This window comes from Hyperolius riggenbachi, chromosome 5, assembly GCF_040937935.1.
Source record: "Hyperolius riggenbachi isolate aHypRig1 chromosome 5, aHypRig1.pri, whole genome shotgun sequence".
Taxonomy (NCBI): domain Eukaryota; kingdom Metazoa; phylum Chordata; class Amphibia; order Anura; family Hyperoliidae; genus Hyperolius; species Hyperolius riggenbachi.
The window spans coordinates 67,698,830-67,720,958 of NC_090650.1; the positions used below are offsets into that span (position 1 = coordinate 67,698,830).

At 45.1% G+C, this 22,129-nt stretch overlaps 1 protein-coding gene across 8 annotated transcripts in view; it reads left to right on the forward strand.

Annotated features, from left to right (window-relative positions):
- Positions 1–22,129, forward strand: part of DIP2C (disco interacting protein 2 homolog C) — a 635,214-nt gene that overhangs the window by 538,215 nt on the left and 74,870 nt on the right. For all 8 annotated transcript variants that reach the window (XM_068235828.1, XM_068235830.1, XM_068235833.1 and 5 more), the window contains 3 exons: positions 14,884–14,964; positions 16,030–16,153; positions 17,873–17,994. In XM_068235828.1, coding sequence (XP_068091929.1) covers positions 14,884–14,964; positions 16,030–16,153; positions 17,873–17,994 — 327 coding nt within the window. The remainder of the gene's footprint in view (positions 1–14,883; positions 14,965–16,029; positions 16,154–17,872; positions 17,995–22,129) is intronic.

The window sequence follows — 22,129 nt, forward strand, 5'->3', positions numbered from 1 at the left end:
TATGCATTTGGAATTTTGTGATACTTCTTGAAAAGCTGGTGTGCTGATATCTTCTACAACTATTTTCCTTTAACCTCCTTAGCGGTATGCCCGACACTGTGTAGGGCATACCGCTCTGTGGCCCCAGGAGTCCCCCATAATACATTTTTTGTGACAAATGACTGTAAAGCCTTTAGCTAGCACTAGGCTAGCTAGTAAAAGTGTCGGGCACCCGCCGCTCCCCTGCACATCATGTGCGATCCTCCCCATAGTGAAGACCGGAGCTGTCCGGGGAGGCTGCGCCGATCGCTGGATCCAGGCTGGGTAATGTATAAAAGGGGGAGCGACGGGGATCTGGGGGTGCCGGGCATTTGCACTAGCTAGCCTAGTGCTAGCTAGAGGGTTTTCGGCCACGGGATCTCTGGGGGGGACTGGCGGGCACAAAATGGCAAAACCTCTTGAGCGGCGTAACGCTCAGGAAGTTAAAGTGGATCTGAATTCTGTCTAATTTCCCCTCATCTGTGACTAATCAAAACTGTATTTTCCTTCAGCTGTGTCAGCTGGCTGCCACGGCAGAGAGCTCATTTATAAACATAGGATGTTAATAATATGTCTGCTTCCATGAAAGCAGGAAGTAGACAAACTTCAGATTTATTGCAGGATTTTTATAATGTGTAACAAAGAAATGTTTTTCTTTAAAGGGTTTCTTATCTTTTAGAGCAGTTATGACTTTCTGAGTTGTTCAGGTATGCTTTGAAGAGCTGCAGTAGTATCCACAAAAATGATATTTTACCCCATGAAGAGGAGGGATTACCCTCCAGTAATCCGTGCTCCAAGCCTGAGCTGAGCAAGACTTATTGTCGGCCTCCTCCCTCCCTTTAGTGATGTAAATCTCTGGCAAGGTTACCAGGGGGAGGGGGCGTACCACTGCAAAACTTGTATATTGTCTTCCATCAGAGATGGATTAGGACAAGACGGGCCCATAGCAAGTTATTAGCTTTGGCTTCCCGTTATAGTCTTTGTGGTAAGATGAGATGGGAAAGGGGTCAAAGATGGTTGCAACTGAGACCCCCGCTAGGCCCCATACACCTGCCTAGGTTGCATTGTGGATGATCCTGCTCCTGTCTTCCTTGCTGCCATTAAGCTGCCAAAAAGCCATGTTATAATATGTCACGTCGCCCACACACACACCTACACACCTGTCAAAGATCTGATGGAAGGGGACAGATGTCATGGAAGCATACAGGATATATAGCTGAGGATTCTGGGTAAATAGAGCAGTACATCTGGTGGTGACTTGTGAAGTGAAGACAGAACATGCAGCTCTTGCCTGTATAAAGCCAGGATGACCAGGTTAACCTAATAACATAAGTATACAATCATCTCATCAGTCCTTCTTTCGCAGCCTTTCATTACAGGCTATTATATTGTCTTTGCATTTAAAAAAATCATGCAACACCTCCGCAAAGTAATGCAGAGTGACACAGTAATTTAAATCTGGATACATGAACATGCTGGTCTTGGCCTGTGATTATTGAGCAACCGCTTTTTTTTTTGCCAATGTGCTTATATTGATTCTCATGAAACAGACAGTAATTTACATTGCCATGAGAAGGCAGGTCCCTATGAATTCATCACATTGCTACAAAGTCACCAGTTCAGCTACAATTACATCCTCATTATGTCCAATTAACACCTTAATTATAGCCCACGAAATTAATGAAAGTAAAACTCAGTGGGCAACATCATTGCTTTTCTTTCATAGTAGAATATGATGTATGGCATGGGCTCTGGTAACAAAAACTAAGTTAAAGGAAAAGGAACAATTGTAAATTTAAAATACATACATAAAAAATGTAAATCTCTCCAAGAGTAAAATGCACTACAAATTACTTATTTCCTATGTTAAAGAGAATCTGTACTGTAAAATTCTTACAATAAAAAGCATACCAATCTATTCATTATGTTCTCCTGGGCCCCTCTGTGCTGTTTCTGCCACTCCCTGCTGCAATCCTGGCTTGTAATTGCCATTTGTATGCAGTGTTTACAAACAAAAGACATAGCAAGTGACACGCTGAGAGTAGCTCAGTGCGTGAGTCATACAGAGTGTGCAGGGGGCCAATCACAAGCAGCACAGCACATTCCAGCCTGACTGCCTGAGCCCGACAGACCTGACAGAGGAGAGAAGATTAGATCATATAACAGAGATAACACAGCCACTGTGCAACTAGAAAAGGCTGCAGTAAGACAGAGCACATTAGAACACGTTTAGGAACTTATAGGATAGAAGAAATAAGGATGACATTTTTGTTACAGAGTCTCTTTAAATAACACTGTTGGAGGCGCCCTGGATATATAACTAATGCAACTATAGTATGCTGGGTAGGAGTGATTTTGTCTTACCTCCTTCGAAGAACAAACCACATTTGGTAGAAATAATAGTTATTCATGCACATAAGACAATGCATTACAGGGTTGCTGGCCTACTTCCTCAGGTCAATACAAAGTGCCTCAGTAGCAGTAGTCACGAGCGTGAACGCCTCTTATTTTTTCCTGGTTTTGTACTATCCCATCTCTCTATGGTGTAGTCTCAGTTATTTCTTCATTTACAAAAGCACTTACCGTATATCAGCACGTATGGGGGGGATATATCGCGGGTGAATTTTGCAGGGGGGCGTGCATGCAGAGTGCGCTGTGGAATGTCCTATAGCAATAATAGCTAGCTGTCCTCACTCTGTCTTTATTCCTCTAGTGGCCATGCAGCTTTCTGAACTGGCCACCAGAGCTCCAGGCTTACTGCAGTCACATGACAGTGAGTCTTCAGTTCTAGTGGCAAGTTCAGTAGCTGCACAGGACACCAGGCAGCAAGCCGAAGCGAGGGGGATCTATATGCTGTAGCTATACATGCTAAACATGCTCATACGCACACCTGGTAATCATCAGCACTGCATGAGGGGTGACGGCGGCACATTGGGGGTTGACCAATTGGCAGGTCATAGCTTTTGGCATACTTTTTAGGACAAATGTGTGTGTTTGATGGGGAAGGGGGGGGGGTGTTTGTGGGGGTAGGGGGGTGGTATGCGTGGGAAGGCTTATCCATGCACATATATACAGTAATGAACTGCAGTTGCTCAGTAAGCTGCTAAAATAGTGTACAAACGAGTAGGGTAGCTGGCTGAAATCTTTGTATAGATCCAGGGAGTGCTTTCGTGAGGAATAAAAAGAATATTGAGGATATGGAATGGTCTAAAATATGTCAGATCTGAACAGACACGTGCAAGGAAGATGCACAGTTGCGTAGTGGCTAGCACTCCTTCCTTGCAGCACTGGGTCCCTGGTTCGAATCCCAGCCAGGGCACTATCTGCACAGAGTTTTTCTCCCCGTGTCTGCGTGGTTTTCCTCTTGGTATTCTGGTTTCCTTCCACATCTTCCAAAAACATACAGATAGCTTAATTAGCTTCCCTCGAAAATTGCTCCTAGACCGATACATACACTACACGATACATACAGACATGTGACTATGGTAGGGATCAGATTGTGAGCCCCTCTGAGAGACACTTCAAGTGGTCTGAAAGTCAGCATTTCTACTTTGCTCTAAAAGATTCCTTACAGCTTTAACCTGCTGGGCGGTCTGGACGAGCTCAGCTCGTCCAGTACCGCCGGAGCCTGCCGCTCAGGCCCTGCTGGGCCGATTTGGCTCAAATAAAAAGCAGCACACGCAGCCGGCACTTTGCCAGCCGCGTGTGCTGCCTGATCGCCGCCGCTCTGCGGCGATCCGCCGCGAGCAGCGGCGAAAGAGGGTCCCCCCAGCCGCCTGAGCCCAGCGTAGCCGGAACAAAAAGTTCCGGCCAGCGCTAAGGGCTGGATCGGAGGCGGCTGACGTCAGGACGTCGGCTGACGTCGATGACGTCACTCCGCTCGTCGCTATGGCGACGATGTAAGCAAAACAAGGAAGGCCGCTCATTGCGGCCTTCCTTGTTTATTCTGGGCGCCGGAGGCGATCGGAAGAACGCCTCCGGAGCGCCCTCTAGTGGGCTTTCATGCAGCCAACTTTCAGTTGGCTGCATGAAATAGTTTTTTTTTTATTAAAAAAAAACCCTCCCGCAGCCTGCCTGGCGATCTTAATAGAACGCCAGGCAGGTTAAAGCCACTATCCCAGGAAAAAATTGTAGCAGAACATCACTGAAATGGTTAAACACAACACTTTGTCCTGTTATGCAAAGGTTCAGCTTCAAATCCGCATCCAGACTGGTGATAACAATATTTGTTTACATTTCAATGTTGGTACATTTGTGTGCAACAAGTAAAAGACACTCTCTGAGAAGCTCTCTCTGCTTCAGGCGCACACACCGTTCAGAACAGCTCATTAGAAGATTTTAATATATAATAAAAAGCAGCTGCAATAAAATACAATGGCAGCTTTCAGGGCAAGATAAACTACACTTTGGAAACTTGTCATTTGTAGACACACAATATTACTTGTGCACAAATGCAAATATGATAACTGTATGAGTAATAAAAAGTAGGAAAACACATTTCTATCGAATGGTATGTCAGAGTTTCAGACCACTTTAAGTGTCAAGACAATATACTCTGTACAGCGCTGCAGAAGATGTCAGCGCTATATAAATACTAAATAATCATTTTTTACCCAATAACAATCTAGGATAGGCTGCATTTATTAATGTAAATTGTTGCTGCTGGTGTATTTACTATATGACTGCTGCTTTTCTGCAAACACACTACAGTATATTTTTATATGATCCAGGCTAGCTGCCTGTCTGGAAGACACCAGTGAGGTGGAGTTTAATGCATCCCTACAGTTCTACCTCAAACACATTTCCACAAGGCCTAAGGGACCGTTGTAAAGGAGGGGCTGTACAGTGACAGTGAGGAGATGTTGTACAGACTGCTGAAATAATATCTGCTTCCATTGCAGAAGATGAGTCTGTGTCACACCAGTCTAAACACTCCATTGTGATTCAGCGCAGACTCTGGCACCATTTTACTTATGTTTTTTCTATTAAGAGCAATTGGTTGGAGTTCAAAAACAATTGTCTATGACATCATGAGTTCAGCTATGGGTAACACTCCATATTTCTTTCTTCATACACATCAACATGAATCTTGAAATCCCTTTTTTCTCCCTGTTGACTGTTTTTGTTTTGCAGACAGAGGCAAATTGCCAGTCAGCCTTCTCAGCTCCGTTCTGTTCAGTGGCGCTGTTCCCTCAGTGATGGTGTTTGTCTCATGCTTGTGTCTGTCAGCGTCTGGCACGTTCACATCTCCCAGCCAGGAATTATCATTAACCTGTCTTAAACGGACTTAGTAAAACTGTGTTCTTATTAGTTCCTGCGAGTTCTTCATCTTTCAGGGGTGAAAAATATTAAATATAGCATAAAGAAATCATCTCAAAAAAACTTGTAGGAAATAGGCGGCACCCCCAAAAAGTTATTCTGTGTTTGTATGTATATATATCTATATATATAATAGACTAAGTGCCTCAACCTTCAAACAAGAAGAAGAAGTACTTTGCATGAGAACATTTATGCGTGCTCAAACACCAAGTTTAAGGCCTCTTTTCCACGGACTGTTGAGCTGTGTGCTCAGCAAGCAGTTACCAGGCAGCAGTGAGCAGATACCAGGCAGCAACAAGCAGTTACCAGGCAGCAGCAAGCAGTTATCAGGCAGCAGTGAGCAGATACCAGGCAGCAACAAGCAGTTACCAGGCAGCAGCAAGCAGTTATCAGGCAGCAGTGAGCAGATACCAGGCAGCAACAAGCAGTTACCAGGCAGCAGCAAGCAGTTACCAGGCAGCAGTGAGCAGATACCAGGCAGCAACAAGCAGTTACCAGGCAGCAACAAGCAGTTACCAGGCAGCAGCGAGCAGATACCAGGCAGCAGCAAGCAGTTACCAGGCAGCAGCAAGCAGTTACCAGGCAGCAGCAAGCAGTTACCAGGCAGCAGCAAGCAGTTACCAGGCAGCAGCAAGCAGTTACCAAGCAGCAGCAAGCAGTTACCAGGCAGCAGTGAGCAGTTACCAGGCAGCAGTGAGCAGTTGTGAGAGTTTGAGAGCCATTTCACTGCCTATTCACAGTCCATGGAAAAGATGCCTTACCCTAGCAAGTCTGACATTGCAAATCTGGCCTAATTGGCTATTCATGAGGCAATGCTCATGCAAATGCATGCACAAACCAATACCACAAAGCAGTCACCCTGCTACATGCTACATTAGCACTATCCGGCTTAGTGCACACCAGAGCGGTTCGGCAGCGTTTTGCGATCCACTTGCGGCTGCGGATACGCTTGGGTAATGTATTTCAATGGGCTGGTGCACACCAGAGCGGGAGGCGTTTTGCTGAAACGCATACTCCCGAGGTGAGGCATTTTTTGGATTGCGGAGGCGTTTCTGCCTCCAATGTAAAGTATAGGAAAAACGCAAACCGCTCTGAAAAACGGCAGTTCAGAGCGGTTTTGCAGGCGTTTTTTGTTACAGAAGCTGTTCAGTAACAGCTTTACTGTAACAATATATGAAATCTACTACACCAAAAACGCTTTACAAAACCGCAAAATGCTAGGTGAAATGCTACAGAAAAATAAGAAAAAGCGTTTCAAAATCTGCTAGCATTTTGCGGATCTGCTAGCAGTTTTTGGTGTGCTCCAGGAGCGCCACGGGGAGGATTCCCAATGCCCCCTTTTTATACAACTGGGGGGACAGCAGGGTCCCAGGCTCTCTCACTGCCTGGAAACCACAGCGGCACCCCGGAGGGGGAGGCTGGGTGGTGTGGACGACCCCCCCCCCCCCCAAGTGTGGCCAGCGCCGGGGAGAGCCGTCTGCACCCACCTCCCAATATTAAAAACAGGCACTTACCTTAACGTTCATTGCGTTCTGCTACATGCGCATTAATTTGGGGGCACCACATGAGAAAGGAGAGAAGCATGGCTCACATACAGCACTCCAGAGGGGGGGGGGGGGGGGGGGGGAGGACAGGCGCACTCACTCCAGGGTTCACACCACTGGAGCAAGCCATCCACCACCTGCCTCCAAAGGATACAAACTGCACCAAATGCTTTCCATGAGAAAATTAATGCGCATGTAGCAGAACCCAACGGACGTTAAGGTAAGTGGCTGTTTTTAATATTAGGAGGTGGGTGCGGACGGCTCTCCCCAGCGCTGGCCACGCTTGGGGGGGGGGGGGGGGGGGGTGGCTGCGCCACCCAGCCTACCACTCCGAGGTGCCGCTGTGGTTCCCAGGCAGCGAGAGAGCGCTTTGCAGTATTGGTTTTTTGACCCTGCATAGTTTGGCATGCGAAAGCAAATGCATATTTGCATGAGCATTGCCTCATGAATAGCCAATTAGGCCAGATTTGGAAAGCCAGACTTGCTAGGGTTAAACTTGGTGTTTGAGCACGCAAAATTTTTCTCATGGAAAGCATTTTTTGCAGTTGTATCCTTTGGAGGCAGGTGGTGGATGGCTTGCTCTGGTGGTGTGAGCCCTGGAGTGAGTTGTCTGCGCCTGTCCTCCCCCCACCCTGGAGTGTTGTATGTGAGCCAGCCCTGAGCTCTAAAGCTCGGGGTGACCCATGCTTCACTCCTTTCTCATGTGGTGCCCCCAAGTTAATGCAGAACGCAATGGACGTTAAGGTAAGTGCCTGTTTTTAATATTGGGAGGTGGGTGCGGATGGCTCCCCCCGGCGCTGACCACACTTGGGGGGGGGGGGGGTGCAGCTGCGCCACCCAGCCTCCCCCTCCCCCTCCCCTTACCCAGTAAGAGAGCCTGGGACCCCGCAGTCCCCCGGTTGTATGGGGGCATTCGGAATCCTCCCCGTGGCGCTCCTGGATAGTGCTAATGTAGCATAAACTAATACCCGCAGGGCGATCGCTTTGCGGTATTGGTTTTTGGACCCTGCATAGTTTGGCATGCGAAAGCAAATGCATATTTGCATGAGCATTGCCTCATGAATAGCCAATTAGGCCGGATTTGCAAAGCTAGACTTGCTAGGGTTAAACTTAGTGTTTGAGCACGCATACATTTTCTCATGGAAAGCCTACTTCTTCTTGCTTCAAGGTTGAGGCACGTACTCTTAGATAGATAGATGCGGCGTATGCTACGACGCGGGTTGGCTAGTATATATATATATATATATATATATATATATATATATATATATATATATATATACACACGCACACACACACACATACAGGGCAGAGGCAAGAGAGGCTCCAGCCTCAGGGCGCAGTGTAGGAGGGGGTGCACAAATCACTCAGCTATTATTTCCCTATTGTGTTAAACAGTGAGAAATAAGAAAAGGGGATACATGGCAGTGTCTGCAAACCAGATAACTAGAGATTAAGGTGTTGGGGGCCCTGGGGCGCCTCTTAGTCTAATAGCAATCATTGTGTGACGACTGGGGTGGGAGGGATGGAAGGGCGTACTTTGGTGTCTCAGCTTTGGGTGCTGGAGGACCTTGTTCCAGCTGTGTGTAGATAGATAGATAAATCGTGAGAGATCAGAACGCTCAAGACCCCCTATCAATTCGACCAGTGGGTGCAGGATCTGGGAAGCCAACCCAATCCAGGAATATGCACAAAAGGATCCGCAAGCCAACAGTGGTAGAAAATGCTGGTATTCTTTATTCAGGAATTCCACATGGCAAATGTTAAAAATCACAAGGTTCAACTGACGCGTGTCGGGCTTACAATCTGCCCTTAGTCATAGTTAAAAGTGAACCTGCAACGGGAGGGCTTTATGTAGGTGGGGGGAAAACGCTCCACCCTATACCTCAACCAGCCCTCGCCTTAAAGGGAACATTACATACATGAATTATCTTAAAAGAGACATAATAAATGTACAAAATTCATAAATATGCTCAGTTATGATTAATAGCAACTAACAACAAGTGTTTAAAAATAATGTAAAAAGACAGATACTGGAGAAAACATGACAAATATAAAGCCAGATATGAAAGCCTATTAGACAAAGGAGAGCAAAAAAAATGACAGCAAAAAAAATGCACAAATCCCATGTATAAAAGAGGATCAAAGGGAAATCAAGTACATTTGTTTAACAGTCATAAACAAGGTTCAAATCCCAGCGTGTATTGAGACCCCTAGGAGTGCGAGTGTCCATCCTATGGATCCAATAAGCTTCTCGCCTTAGCAATAATCTGTAAGTGTCCCCACCTCTCTTGGGACTCACTATGCGTTCCACCCCTTGAAAAGTAAAGGAAGAAAGGTTGCCCTCATGAATATTTTTGAAGTGTTTGGACACTGCCGACTTTTTGAAGGTTTTCCAATTGGTGCCACAAAAATGTTCACCAATGCGAGCTCTCAAATTGCGAGTGGTGCATCCCACATATTGTAAGCGGCAGGAGGTGCAGGAAATAACATAAATGACGCACCTCGTGTCACAATTTACATATTGTTTAATGGGGACACTATTACCAGTTGCAAAAGAGAGGATGGAGGAACCCTTCTTATGACAGTGGCAGTAGTTGCAGGTTGGAAAACCACACGGATAAGAACCCACCGTAGCAAGCCAGGTGGGGACACGAGACAGGGGAGTGGATTGAAAGTGACTTGGAGAAAGAATTGATCCTAGGGTGCGTGCCCTTCTGGCAGAGAAACTACATCCCTGTTGTAGAATAACCTTAAGTTCGGAATTCAGCACTGGAAGATATTTCCTCACAATATTAGTGATTTTATTAAATTCAAGGCTGTATTCTGTAACAAAAGTAACTCTCTCATCCTGGTCCCCACCCCGGTTCCTAGTAGTTAAAAGTTCACTGCGTGATCTCCTAGTGCCTCTAGAACGTCCCCGGGCTAGCTGGTTCTTAGTGTAACCTCTCTGTCTCAATCGGTTCTCGACTAAATTGCATTCTCGTTCCAATTCTTCAGGGCTGGAGCAATTACGAGCTGCTCGAGTGAATTCCCCTGTGGGAATAGCATTGATAGTGTGTCTAGGGTGACAGGAGCTGGCAAGAAGTATAGAATTACCTGCTGTGGGTTTGCGAAAGGTCTTGGTAGAAACTCGATGGAGCTTGGTGTCTCCAGTCAGGGTTAAATCTAGATAGTCAATGCAAGTGTCATGATGATTGATCGTAAAATTTAAATTTAGTTCATTGCAATTTACATATGCCAGAAAATCCTCGAGGAGGCCAGGAGGACCCCCCCCCCCCCCCCCCTACCACACCAAAAGTAAATCATCTATAAATCTGCCATACCAAACTATGTGGGAGGCAAAGGGGTTCTCATCCCCAAAGATGCGGAGCTCCTCCCACCAGCCCTTGTATAGGTTGGCAAGGGAGGGGGAAAACTTTGCCCCCATGGAAGCTCCGCATCTCTGGAGGTAGAACCCCGAGTCAAACATAAAATAGTGCGTGAGGAGGTACTCCACGGCCCCCCCGAGGAAAGACTGCAGGGAAATGTCAAAAGTGGAATATTTCTCAAGATGGAAATTTAAAGCTTTTCAAGCTTTCATTTAAAGCTTTCAAGGCAAGACTATGCGGGATTGAAGAGTTTGCTGCCTGGCTCCATGCCCCCCCCCCCCCCCCCACATGCTGGACATTTTATTCCACTTTTATGGCTGACTGTTAACATCACCTTTTATACCATTACTGGATCTTAAACATGGAACTACGCTCCAAACATCTAATGCCTAATACTGCCAAAGGCGAGAATATTGCACACCATGCCCTCTCTAGCACTTTTCCTGCTGTCATGCCGTTACCTGCTGTCACGCATGCCACTTTGATGGTGAATGATCGGGCGGCCTCCCCTTCTCCTGTCCGGGTTGATGTGCGAGCGGGGCAACTGGATGTGTCTTCTGGTCTGGTGGCCCCGGAGAGTCCTGGCCGCATTGGTGTCATCCAGAGGGATCCAAGCCCTGCTGTGGCTGCGTCACTTGTGCCCGCCAGCGGGAGCGCTGCAAGGGTACCTTCTTTGCCGTCTGCAGTGGTCGGAGGGACCTCAGAGACACACATTTCCCCCGGATAGATAGATAGACAGACAGACAGACAGACAGACAGACAGACAGACAGACAGACAGACAGACAGACAGATAGATAGATAGATAGATAGATAGATAGATAGATAGATAGATAGATCAAAGCTGGCCGTATGAACTGTATGTGGTGTGTAACAAGAGGATATGGAGTTAGGACCCTACCTTTAAGGAGTAGACCTCAAACAAGGTGGCTTTATTCAAAAAGTTTATCTTTAATATGCACTTTTTGGATAGCGCATTTCACAGTCAAAACCACAAGCTCAGGTAAAATCTTGTGCCTTTCAAAAAAAAAAAAATGAGTCTAGGTCTGGGTTCTCATTAAAAGGAATATAAGACTATGAATATGTTAGGGACTACTTTGCTGGCCTCTCTGAGTGACATGACTATTCTGCAAACCACTGTAGAAGATATCAGTGTTATATAAACATACACAATACCAATAATCTCACTGACCATCTCTGGGATGGATTTAGCTTCAAGACTTGTACACACGCACAAGCATGGCTGGATTTTCCATAAGGTTCTTTAGGCTCATACTTACAGGCACCTGATGATGGAAAGATGGCTCATTCCCCTCCCCCGAGTGCCTCCCTACTTACCTTATGCAGAGTCCCGAGTGGCGCGTAAGTGAGAGGTAACTCAGCTCTCGGCATTACACCAACGAGATCTACCTTCAGCCAGGGGTACCTCTAGCTACCTAATACTTGAGGGGACCTCTAACTACTTAATACTAATGGGTACTTGTGGCAACCTACGCTGGTCAGGTGAAGTAAGGGAGAGATGACACCAGGGCCAACCAGCATACCTGTGGTGCAGTTTGGCAGGGTGTTTTAGGTTGGTTGAGGGCAAAATGTAGGGTTCCAAAACATCTGTGCCCATAGGCTGCTGCATACATGGAATGTTGCCAGGGACGGGAAGGAGGGCTGATGATGCATGAGGAGCATCACCGGTGGAATAAGACGAGGAGAATGATGCAGATTTTTTTGCCCGGAGGAGTTAGGGGGTGCTATACTAATGCTAGTTTCTTGGCAGAAGGCCAGAAGCGATCATTATCAGCCTTGGCCAAGTTTCATCTAGTGTGTGCAAAGCTTCAGAGTAGGGAGTCAGTAGCCTTACAATTACCCTTTTTTGACAGGATCTCTTCAAGCCAACGTTGCTTTGGTAAGGTTGGAGGAGCTGATATCCTGCCGTTTCTACACTTGCACATCATTATTTATTATATGTAATTATAAATGAGCCTCTCACCATGCCGGTGAGCGGTTTGATCCACAGTCTGAGGTACAAGTACCACTGTGATCTAATTTCAGCTCCTCACATAGTCCTCAATCAACTCCTCACAGCTGAGGGGTCAGAGCTGAAGCGCTCTGGCTGTTTTGTGGTCGCAGATCTCGTTGTTTTGGCAGCACTCCGGGTGAGTCATATTAAGATACAAAAGGAAGGAATAAAGGCAGTTTCCAGGCACACTTGCATCAGTGAGCAGGCACACATTACCATATCAGCCTTTGTCATTGAGCACAGCCACACTGAGCAGAGCCCTGTGTTTACCCATCATTTCCAGATGCTGCTTTTGTTTGCCTAGATTTGGAATATAGATCAGGAATATGCATATTTGTTCTACTTCCATAAGAAACAAGATGACAATACGATACTATTTAATGGCGTATTACGCAACAAAGAATATTTAACAACATATGGTCCTCATTATAGAAGATTCAGAGGGCTTTATACAAAGTGTTATAGACAATATCAACATTTACATACTCTGACCATAAATGTAACTTTTTGAAGTCTAATGCGCCTCCCAGCATGCATTGGATTGGAATTTATAAGACTGCAATTGTGGAAACAGCTGCACAGTTATAAGAATTGGACTAAATTGTACGTGCAGGCGACCCCCCCCCCACCCCGCCCCTATAGATTATGGATGGTTGTCAGCATTGCTTGGATGTCTGTCACCCCCTTCCCCCTCCCCCTTACACACAATAAAGGCCAGATTTATACTTTTTGTGCCCGTAGGCCACGTATGTTGTGGCTTCCCTTTCTTGTGTAGCAATGCCCCTCCCATTCCATGTGCAGCCCCCTCTTCCATGTGTATCATCCATGTACAGCACCCCCTTTCTTTCATGAGGCTCCCTTGAGCATCCGTTTCCCTTTTTTTCATGTTTCCCATTTCAGCCTCCTCTGTCATATGTAGCAACTCCTATTTTCCATGTACAGGTGCCCCTTTGGGCTGCAGCTGCCCAATGCGTGGGCCTCTGTGGCCTTTCCAGAAATCCAGCCCTACACGCAACCACCCACCCACCCACACCGATGATGCATGTACCTAGTAAACAACAGGAGTGACCTGATTATGGTAGCACACAGGAAGACAGTGCAGGGTGGAATCCCTCTTTTCCAGCGCTTCTTTTCATGAATATTCCTCCTCCAGCTTCAAGTGTTCTTTTATTTTATTTTTTTCTTTAGCTGAGTTTGAGATATATCTTAAGAGAGGAAAAAAAAAATCAACAGGAAAAGTACAATTACAATACCCTGAAACAGATGACAAAATGTCCAGCAATCAACAAGACATACCATTACAAGGATGAGTAGTACTGCTTTATGCATAAAATAAGGGTTTAACATAAACCAATTTTAAAGTGGAACTGAAGAGTATTTTAAAACAAACTATTTCACTTACCTGGGGCTTCTGCAAGCCCCCAGCAGCCGCCCTGTCCCGCGCTGATCCTCCACGAGCCTCCGTTTTCCCACCACCAGCTACTTTCGGTTTCACCACTTGGCCACTGCGCCTGCGCGGCTTTGGCCATGCGTATCCTTTGCGTTCCAGTCCGCAATATCGCTATTGCAGACGAGAACGCGTAAAAAGGATATGCTAGTGGCCCCTCGACTTACAGGTCGACAAACGGAGCGGCAGCGAGAGAACAGAGGCTCATGGAGGATCGGCGTGGAACAGGATGGCTGCTGGGGGCTTGCAGAAGCCCCAGGTAAGTGTAACACTTTGTTTTAAAATACTCTTCAGTTCCACTTTAAAGGCAACTGAGCACCAGGATTTTTTTTTAAATGAACCTCCCCATAAGGGAGGCTCATATTGCAGTGTGCCGTCAGTTAGCGAGTGGTTGGAGTGAACCTCACTACTTGCCTACGGGGTGCTGCACCTCTGGCCCAGGCCCGTGTCAGATATACGTGTGCCCCAATGCATGCTGGGAGATGTAGTCTGTATGTGTGAGAACATCTGTGTACTTGCGTCCACCGACTGCATCTCCAGGCATGCATTGCGGCGTGCGTATGAGACGAGACTCCACCAGAACTACAAAATATGGCAGATGCAATTGGTCTGTGGAGAAATGCTGCATCCCATCCGGGCCAGAGGAGCAGCACCCCGTAGGTAAGTAGTAAAGCTCACCCCAACCTCCGTCCCCTAACAACACACACCATAACCTCCCCGTAGGTAAGTAGTGATGCTCATCCCCAGGACCCCCACCCCCTAACAACTCACAACATTACAAACATCCCTTATGAGGAGGTTCATATACAAAAAAAATCAGGGAGCTCAGTTCCCTTAAAAGTGTGACAAAATTTGAGTGCTCTTTTTCAACCGACCTACATGCAAACTTTCCTGGGAAAGTCATGGGAATTAAACGCATCCCATGTTCTGCCCTCTTCACAACCAGATGGGACGTTGGGTAAAGCCAAATGAGATGTTTTTCTGACTTGCCAGGTTAAGAGGCTAAGCTGTAGTTGGGGTCTGAAAGAAAAGGACAACTCTGGCAAATGATTACAGTTGAAGACCATTCAATTTCACCACAAATCTTCTTTGCTGTAAATTGCATCTGTATTTCAAGTAAATCCAAGATAATCCTTTAATGGTGAACATATGTGTTTTTTCTTTCGTTTCAGTTTTTATTCTTGTCTGAAGTTCTTCAGTGGAGAGCGCAAACAACTCCTGATCATGTGCTTTACACTTTATTAAACTCAAGGGTAAGAGACATGTTGTTGGAATAGTCCTCTCTGGTGTTCGCTGCCAGGTTTTGCTATGATACGTGAATTGTCACTAATAAATAGCACAATGTTCTACTTAAAGAGAAACTACAGCCTAAACAAACATACTGTCATTAAGTTACATTAGTTATGTTAATTAAAATAGATAGGTAACATAATCTCTTATCCACCCTGTTTTAAAAGAACAGGCAAAGGTTTGTGATTTCATAAGGGCAGCCATCTTTTTGGTTGAAAGGAGGTGACCGGGAGCATGAGACACAGTTCCAACTGTCCTGTGTGCTGATCGCCCCTCCCAGTTGCTATGCAACGTAAATAACAACATAGGAAATCTCATCATGCTTTGCACAGCATCAGGGGAAAAAAGCCCGGGCAGTTTTATTTGATGGGGTGGAGCTTAGCTAAAAATGCAGCTAAAAGTGAGCCTTCTATAAAAAAAACAATGTTCTGATGCTGTGAAACTGTTAAAGAAACACCAAGCCTTTTCAGTTCTGCTGAGTACATTTTTAGTCTGGAGGTTCACTTTAAATGCCAAATTAGTTCCTAGCTTTTATAGGCATTTAAGTCTTCTCTACATCCACCAAGCTTCTGTACCACGTGACCTGACCGCATGTACAAAGTCACACGTGTTCCGATGGGTCACGGGGTACAGGCACTCCTCGTGGCGATAGAGGGAAGATTTGGGAAACTTGGAGGAAGCATGTTGGTAGATAGGTGAGCTTGGGGGGTACACTTTACATGGAGGAAGATCTGAGGGACCCGGCAGGTGGAGGTGGAGGTGGCGGCGCTGGTATAAATGCTGAAGTCTATTGGAGGTCTGTATCCAGTGTGTGGACACGTAATCTATCTGATGGTCAGTCTGGTGGCCATCGTCTAATGTATTGTCGCCGTAACCAACAGTCTCTGTATGCTTTGTTGGGTACGGTGCCATTTGTGTTGTTTGCCACCCCTGTATTATGCACCTACAGATGTTTCTTACTTTGTACTGTGCCATGGAAGATGTTGCTGCTGTATAAATCCATGATAATTATAGTTTGTTCTCTCCAGGGAACGATAGCCAGCTCTCTGACCTGTAGCCAACTGCATAAGCGAGCTGAGAAGATTGCTGTGATGCTGATGGAAAGGGGGCACTTAACAGATGGCGATCACGTGGCACTTGTGTATCCACCAGGTGGGCTTTCATTTCATCTTTTCCATGATCTATATGTATTTTTTATGTTTTATGTTACATGCCTCTAGATGGTATCCAGAATTCTATTTGCTGTGTAGCCGACTAGACCTGTCTAGAGTATCTAGACAGAGTATCTAGACAGGTGCAACAAAAACTGAAGCTGAAGTATTCAGACCAACCAATCATGTTTCATCTGGTTGCTCTGGGAACTTGCTTCTAACTATGTTAATTAACATAGTAGCGGCTGCGCTAGTGGTGTATCGCGGTCACAATACTTCACAGCAACAGCTTGGTTTTAAAAGGAGTGTGCGTTGCTATATAAGCAACACACGTAACTAAGGAAGGCATGCTGCAAGACCACGCGTAGCGTGCCTACCTGAATTCAGCTTGCGGTGCTGTCATGTAGCTTGCCCTGCTATAGCAGCACAGTTTCATGAATCGGCCCCGTTGGGAGAGTCCAAACCAATCTTCTGCATTGGATCCCTTCCAGACACCTAATAAAACTGGTAAGGGAACGTAAACTCGTCTACAGGAGAGATGGATTACACAGAGAAACTCACCCTTTGTGTATTTAGAGATAACAGCCTGTCTAATTCACCCTTATCTGCTAGTAATGAGCCTCTGTAATTTGAGCTGGCAGCTCTGTCTGATCTGTATCTCAGGTGTGTCTTCTTGTGTATTAACCTTCCTAGCAGTAACCCCGAGTTGGGTTTGGGATTGGAAATCCACAGTTCAGAGCGTAAACCTTGAGCCAGACTCATAGTGAGATCTATGCAGAGCAATGGTGCGCAGCGGGTGTTTTCACTCACCTCCCAGATACCGGCAGCCATTCTTTTTCCTGTCCTCCGAGGCTCTGCATCCACTTGGTGAGATTGACGCCTGTCATCATGACGACAGACAATAATCTCACTATAGGATTACAGCACCACCCAGAGGACGGAGGGAGAACTGCAGTGCTGGATCCGAGAAGGTGAGTAAGTGCAGGGGCTGCCGAAGATCTCTCTGCAGTATGATTATTTCCTCATTTTAGGGCCTGAAAGTGTGCTAAAAAATTGCACCACTTTTAGACCCTGAAGTCTGTAAATAATCATACCACCAGGGAGGTTAATATGAATAACTCTTTGGCTCCCTGCACACTGCATGCAATTCCGATTCCAATTTTTAATCGTTTTTTACATCCGATTACGATTTTTAATTGTTTCTTTTTCCTCCGTTTTTCTGTTGAGTGCATTCCGGGAAAATCGGAATCGCAAAATGTATTTGCAGTGTACAGGGAGCCTTTATGTGCTCCCATAAAATAAATATTTTTCTTTAAAGTGGATCCGAGATAAACTTTTACTCATTGCATAATTGTGTTCCTTTCATATAGTTTATAGGGCATTCCTCAAGCCAAATACTTGAGGGGTGGAGATGAAGAGCAGCTTGCCTGGAGGTAATGATCACAAACAGAACATGATTAATCCTATACTGTTGAAGCTGTTTGCAGCTAGATTCGCTGTGTAAACTATCTAAACTTTATACAAGATATATAGACAAGTTTCTTGTTATAGTTAGTTTTTCATCTCGGATCCGCTTTAAAGGATAATATGCTTTTGCTTATCCTTAGAGCAGAGAGGAAATTCTGGGTTTAGGTCCACTTTAAGGGGGTTTATATTAGTAATGTTTAGTGATTACTCCCTTGTTAACATGCTAATGACATTTTATACTCAATTCCTGCAGGAATAGACCTGATTGCAGCATTTTATGGCTGTCTGTATGCTGGCTGTGTGCCAATCACGGTGCGACCACCACACCCGCAGAATATCGCAACAACACTGCCTACGGTGAAGATGATAGTAGAGGTAGGTCCGAGGATCTCGTTGGTGTGCAGGAAATGTACTGTTTATGGTTTGTATACATCAGGGGTTGACAAATGCAATGAAATCGCTAATTCAGCCAAAATGTTCAAAGGACCACCATCACTAAAGATTTAAAAATGTACACACACATTACACACATGCACAAAGTATATATAGGTAGTGAAAATAGTGGCATGTTTGTAGAGATTCTTTCCAGTGAGAGCTGTAAGGAAAAAAATAAATACTGAGAATCCCCCTTGTGGAGATGGACTACACCATAACTAGTCAGATTTGTCCGATTGTTGATGTCTACTGTAAGTGACAGCAATATAGGAAAAAAGTAATTTACAGTGTTTTTTTTTATTTACTGTGGTACAAATGTACTTCGTGTATGTATGTATACATAGCAAGGAAATGAGCAGCGCTACTTAAAAACAGACTAGTGCCTACCTGCAAAAGAGTGCAAGCCCCACTTGTGGGGTCGAATACACACCGAGCATACACATGACCTGTCTACCATTAGAGGAGGATGTTGGTTTCCATTAACAGCTTGCATGCAACCTATTAAGTACTCGTCCCTCCCACTGCGAAGAAGTCAATCCTCCATGGGAGGGGCCTAACACTAACTAAATCCTAACCTATGTATATGCACAGCCTGGGTGCGGCTAATCAAATAAAATCGAAAATTGCGCAAAAGGTGGATCAGCGCAACACCAGGCCGCTGATGGAGGCCATTCGGAGGCGGCCTGGTGTTGCGCTGATCCACCTTTTGCGCAATATGTATGTATACAGATGGATATATATCTTGTCTTGTGTACTACTTGAGCTTGTATGTGCTAAAAATAATTCCAGGTACAAACCCCTGTACTTGGTCATTAAACTTGATTCTGATTCTGATTCTGATTCTGAAAATTTTACAATTTATTGCAATAGTGGTCCTTTCAATGAGGCTCGGTTCACACTGGCGTTAAAAAACATTCCATCCGCAGATCGAAAGGGAATGGATCCTAATGGATGCAAATGGATCCAATCTTAGCTTATGGATCCGTTCACATGCATCCGTTCGAATGGATCCGTTCCATACGTTCCGCTGAACGGACCACAATTTTCCTTATACAGCAATTTTTCCGGACCGCTGAGCCCAGCGGCGCAGAAGCTGAAGAGCTGCTTTGGGGGCAATGAGAAAACGGAACGTTTCTTCACACGGACCATTTTAAACAGAAAAATACACTTTGGTGATAGGGGTCTGGGGGGATGTGGGGAAATGGAATGGAAGCAGCGGAACGGAAATGGAGTGGCAACGGAGCGAAAACGGATCCAATTGACCGTTGATCAGATCCGTTTTCCACTTAGTGGGAAGTGAGAACCGGGTGTTAGTTTTAGATAGTTGAAGAGGACTAGAACATCTTTGAAGGTTTTAGTGCTGTTGGTGCCCCTGAAAAGTAGAATTTCCCTTTCTTTATATCTAAACAGAGAGGTCTGCCCATCTGCAAGTGTCCTAATTTCCTCTCAGCACTTGCTTGTACTTAAAGTAACAGTGAGCACTGAACAAGTGATCAGAGGGTTGATTATTGCAGACATCTAGATGAATGAAAAAGGCATGACAGATGTAGCAGTGCTATTGTTTTGTTTCATACATTCATTTGTAGGTGCCAGTAAGAACAGCAGAAATCTAGGCGTAATTGTAAATGTAAAATGCCTGCATCCTCTCCTGTCCACACATTAGCCACTTGCCTGCCTCATTTATATTGTTAGTTCCTTTTCAGGCTCACAACACATAGTATACCCATAATGTGACGAGAACCTTTTATCCAACGTGTTTTGCCTCAGCTCTGGCTTTGTCAGGGGTATAAATGTATAATAAAGACTTTGTCACGTTAACAGACAGAGGCACACAACTGTATCAGAGGCTTTTGTGTAACTTTGTTCTAAGGTACTAGCATACCATGTGAAGGGCTGTGGAGTCTCTTTGGTAACCAGTTAACAGAAAGCTTCACCTTAACTTGTCCCTGGAAGTCCAGGAAGTAAAGGAGAATCTTTCCAATCAGCACAGTTTTTCTATGCTTAAAGGGGAACTTTAGCCTAAACAAACATACTGTCATTAAGTTATGTTAATTAAAATAGATAGGTAATATAATCTCTTACCCACCCTGTTTTAAAAGAACAGGCAAATGTTTGTGATTTCATGGGGCAGCCATCGTATTGGTTGAAAGGAGGTGACAGGGAGCATAAGACACAGTTCCAACTGTCCTGTGTCCTGATCACCCCTCCCAGGTGCGCGCTAGGCTTTAAATCTCAAATTCAAAATACAAAACAAAAATTTGCACCAAAACCGCAGAACGAGAACAACATCATCAGAAATCCCATCATGCTTTGCACAGCATCAGGGGAAAAATGCCCGGGCAGTTTTCTTCTGTGCAGCTAAAAATGAGGCTTTGGTAAGAGAAAACAAACTTCTGATGCTGTGAAACTGTTAAAGAAAGGCCAAACCTTTTTAGTGCTGCTGAGTAGACTTTTAGTCTGGAGGTTCACTTTAAATCAATATCAAATCAATATCTGTCTTATCAAACCGACACCTTACCCATTTCCTAATCCATGTGAGTAATCCGTGTACTAATATCAATGATGAGTCAAGGGTTCTAGGTAATCCTGGATGCTCATTGGACAGCAGCAGTGCCCTATCTGAATAAAGCAGCTGCACATGCAATGCAGTAAGAGTGACTGATGTGCAGCTTTAACCAACTATACAAGTGTACTTAAAGGTTAATTCAGAAATAAACAAGACTAAGCAGAAAACAAGCCAGGATATTCAAAACACAGAATTCCTGTGAGCTTAATTATTTCACCTAGTGTGTGGCTTCTCTTCAACACATTTTTGATGAGCGTAATTGAAATCTTTGCAGTTAATGAGCATGAAATTTAAAACGCACATGAAAATTAATTTTTACAAAAAAGTTATCTTCACCTTGCTTAAAAGGTAATTAGGATCTGTTTAATGTAACACGTTTTTTCCGGTTTATTGTCAGATAATCATAATAGGTGCAGTAGTTAGATATACAACCTGCAGTGTGTGGAAAATACCACCTTCTGAGCAGCAATTTTCAGAGATAAGCTTTATTTTCTCTGCCTTGGTTATCAAATATATTACTTAAAAGGTTATCTGAGGTGAGTTTTAAAATCTATCTTTACTTATCTGAAGCTTCCCCCAGCCCTTAGAAGTTATTTGGGTCCTGCTGGCTGCCTCTACAGTATCTTCAATTATACCGTCTTCTGCAAATGTGCGAGCTTGTGCCCACGCCAGGTGCAAATGCGCACGCATCATTGGGACTGTACTTAGTTCCCGTCGACGTGGGTGCACTCACTTTCGGTGCGGGGCGTACACCCGCGCAGGAGATGCCGGACCAGGAGCAGACCGGAGCTGCGGCGAGGGACACAATTGGCTTCTAGGGGCTGGAAGAAGCCCATGTAAGTATAGATAGATACATTTTACAACTCACCTCGGATATCCTTTAAAGGACATTTGAACTGCGAGGAATATGGAAGCTGCCATATTTTCCTTTTAACCAATACCAGTTTCCTGGCTGTCCTGCTGATCCTTTTCCTCTAATACTTTTAGCCATAGATCTTGAACAAGCATGCAAATCAGGTGTTTCTGACTAAAGTCCGACTTAAACTAGCTGGATTTAGACTCTGGCCTAGAGTTGCAAGCTGCATGCTTGTTTCGGGTGTGTGATCTAGATACTACTGCAGCCAAAGAGATCAGTAGTACTGCCAGGCTAGTAGAATTGTGCATAAGGAAATAAATATGGCAGCCTCCGTATCCCTGTCAGTTTAGGTGTCCTTTATGTACTGAGGCTGTATTTCAGTGACACAAAAATGGAAAAAGAATCCACTTAGTCCCAGTGCCCAGGCTGTGCCAGCACCTTCCAGGTCATGCAAATGTGAGCACCTGTCTCTTCCCCATTTCCCTAATCCTATCTTCCAGTCTCTGCATCAGAGCAGCGGCTGGGTTGCTATCATGTTGGGGTGTGATTGGTTCAGCATTGCCAAAACTTTTAAAGATAACTTGAAATGAGAAGAATACAGAGGCTGCCATTTTTATTTCCATATAAGCAATGCCAGTAACCTGGCTGTCATG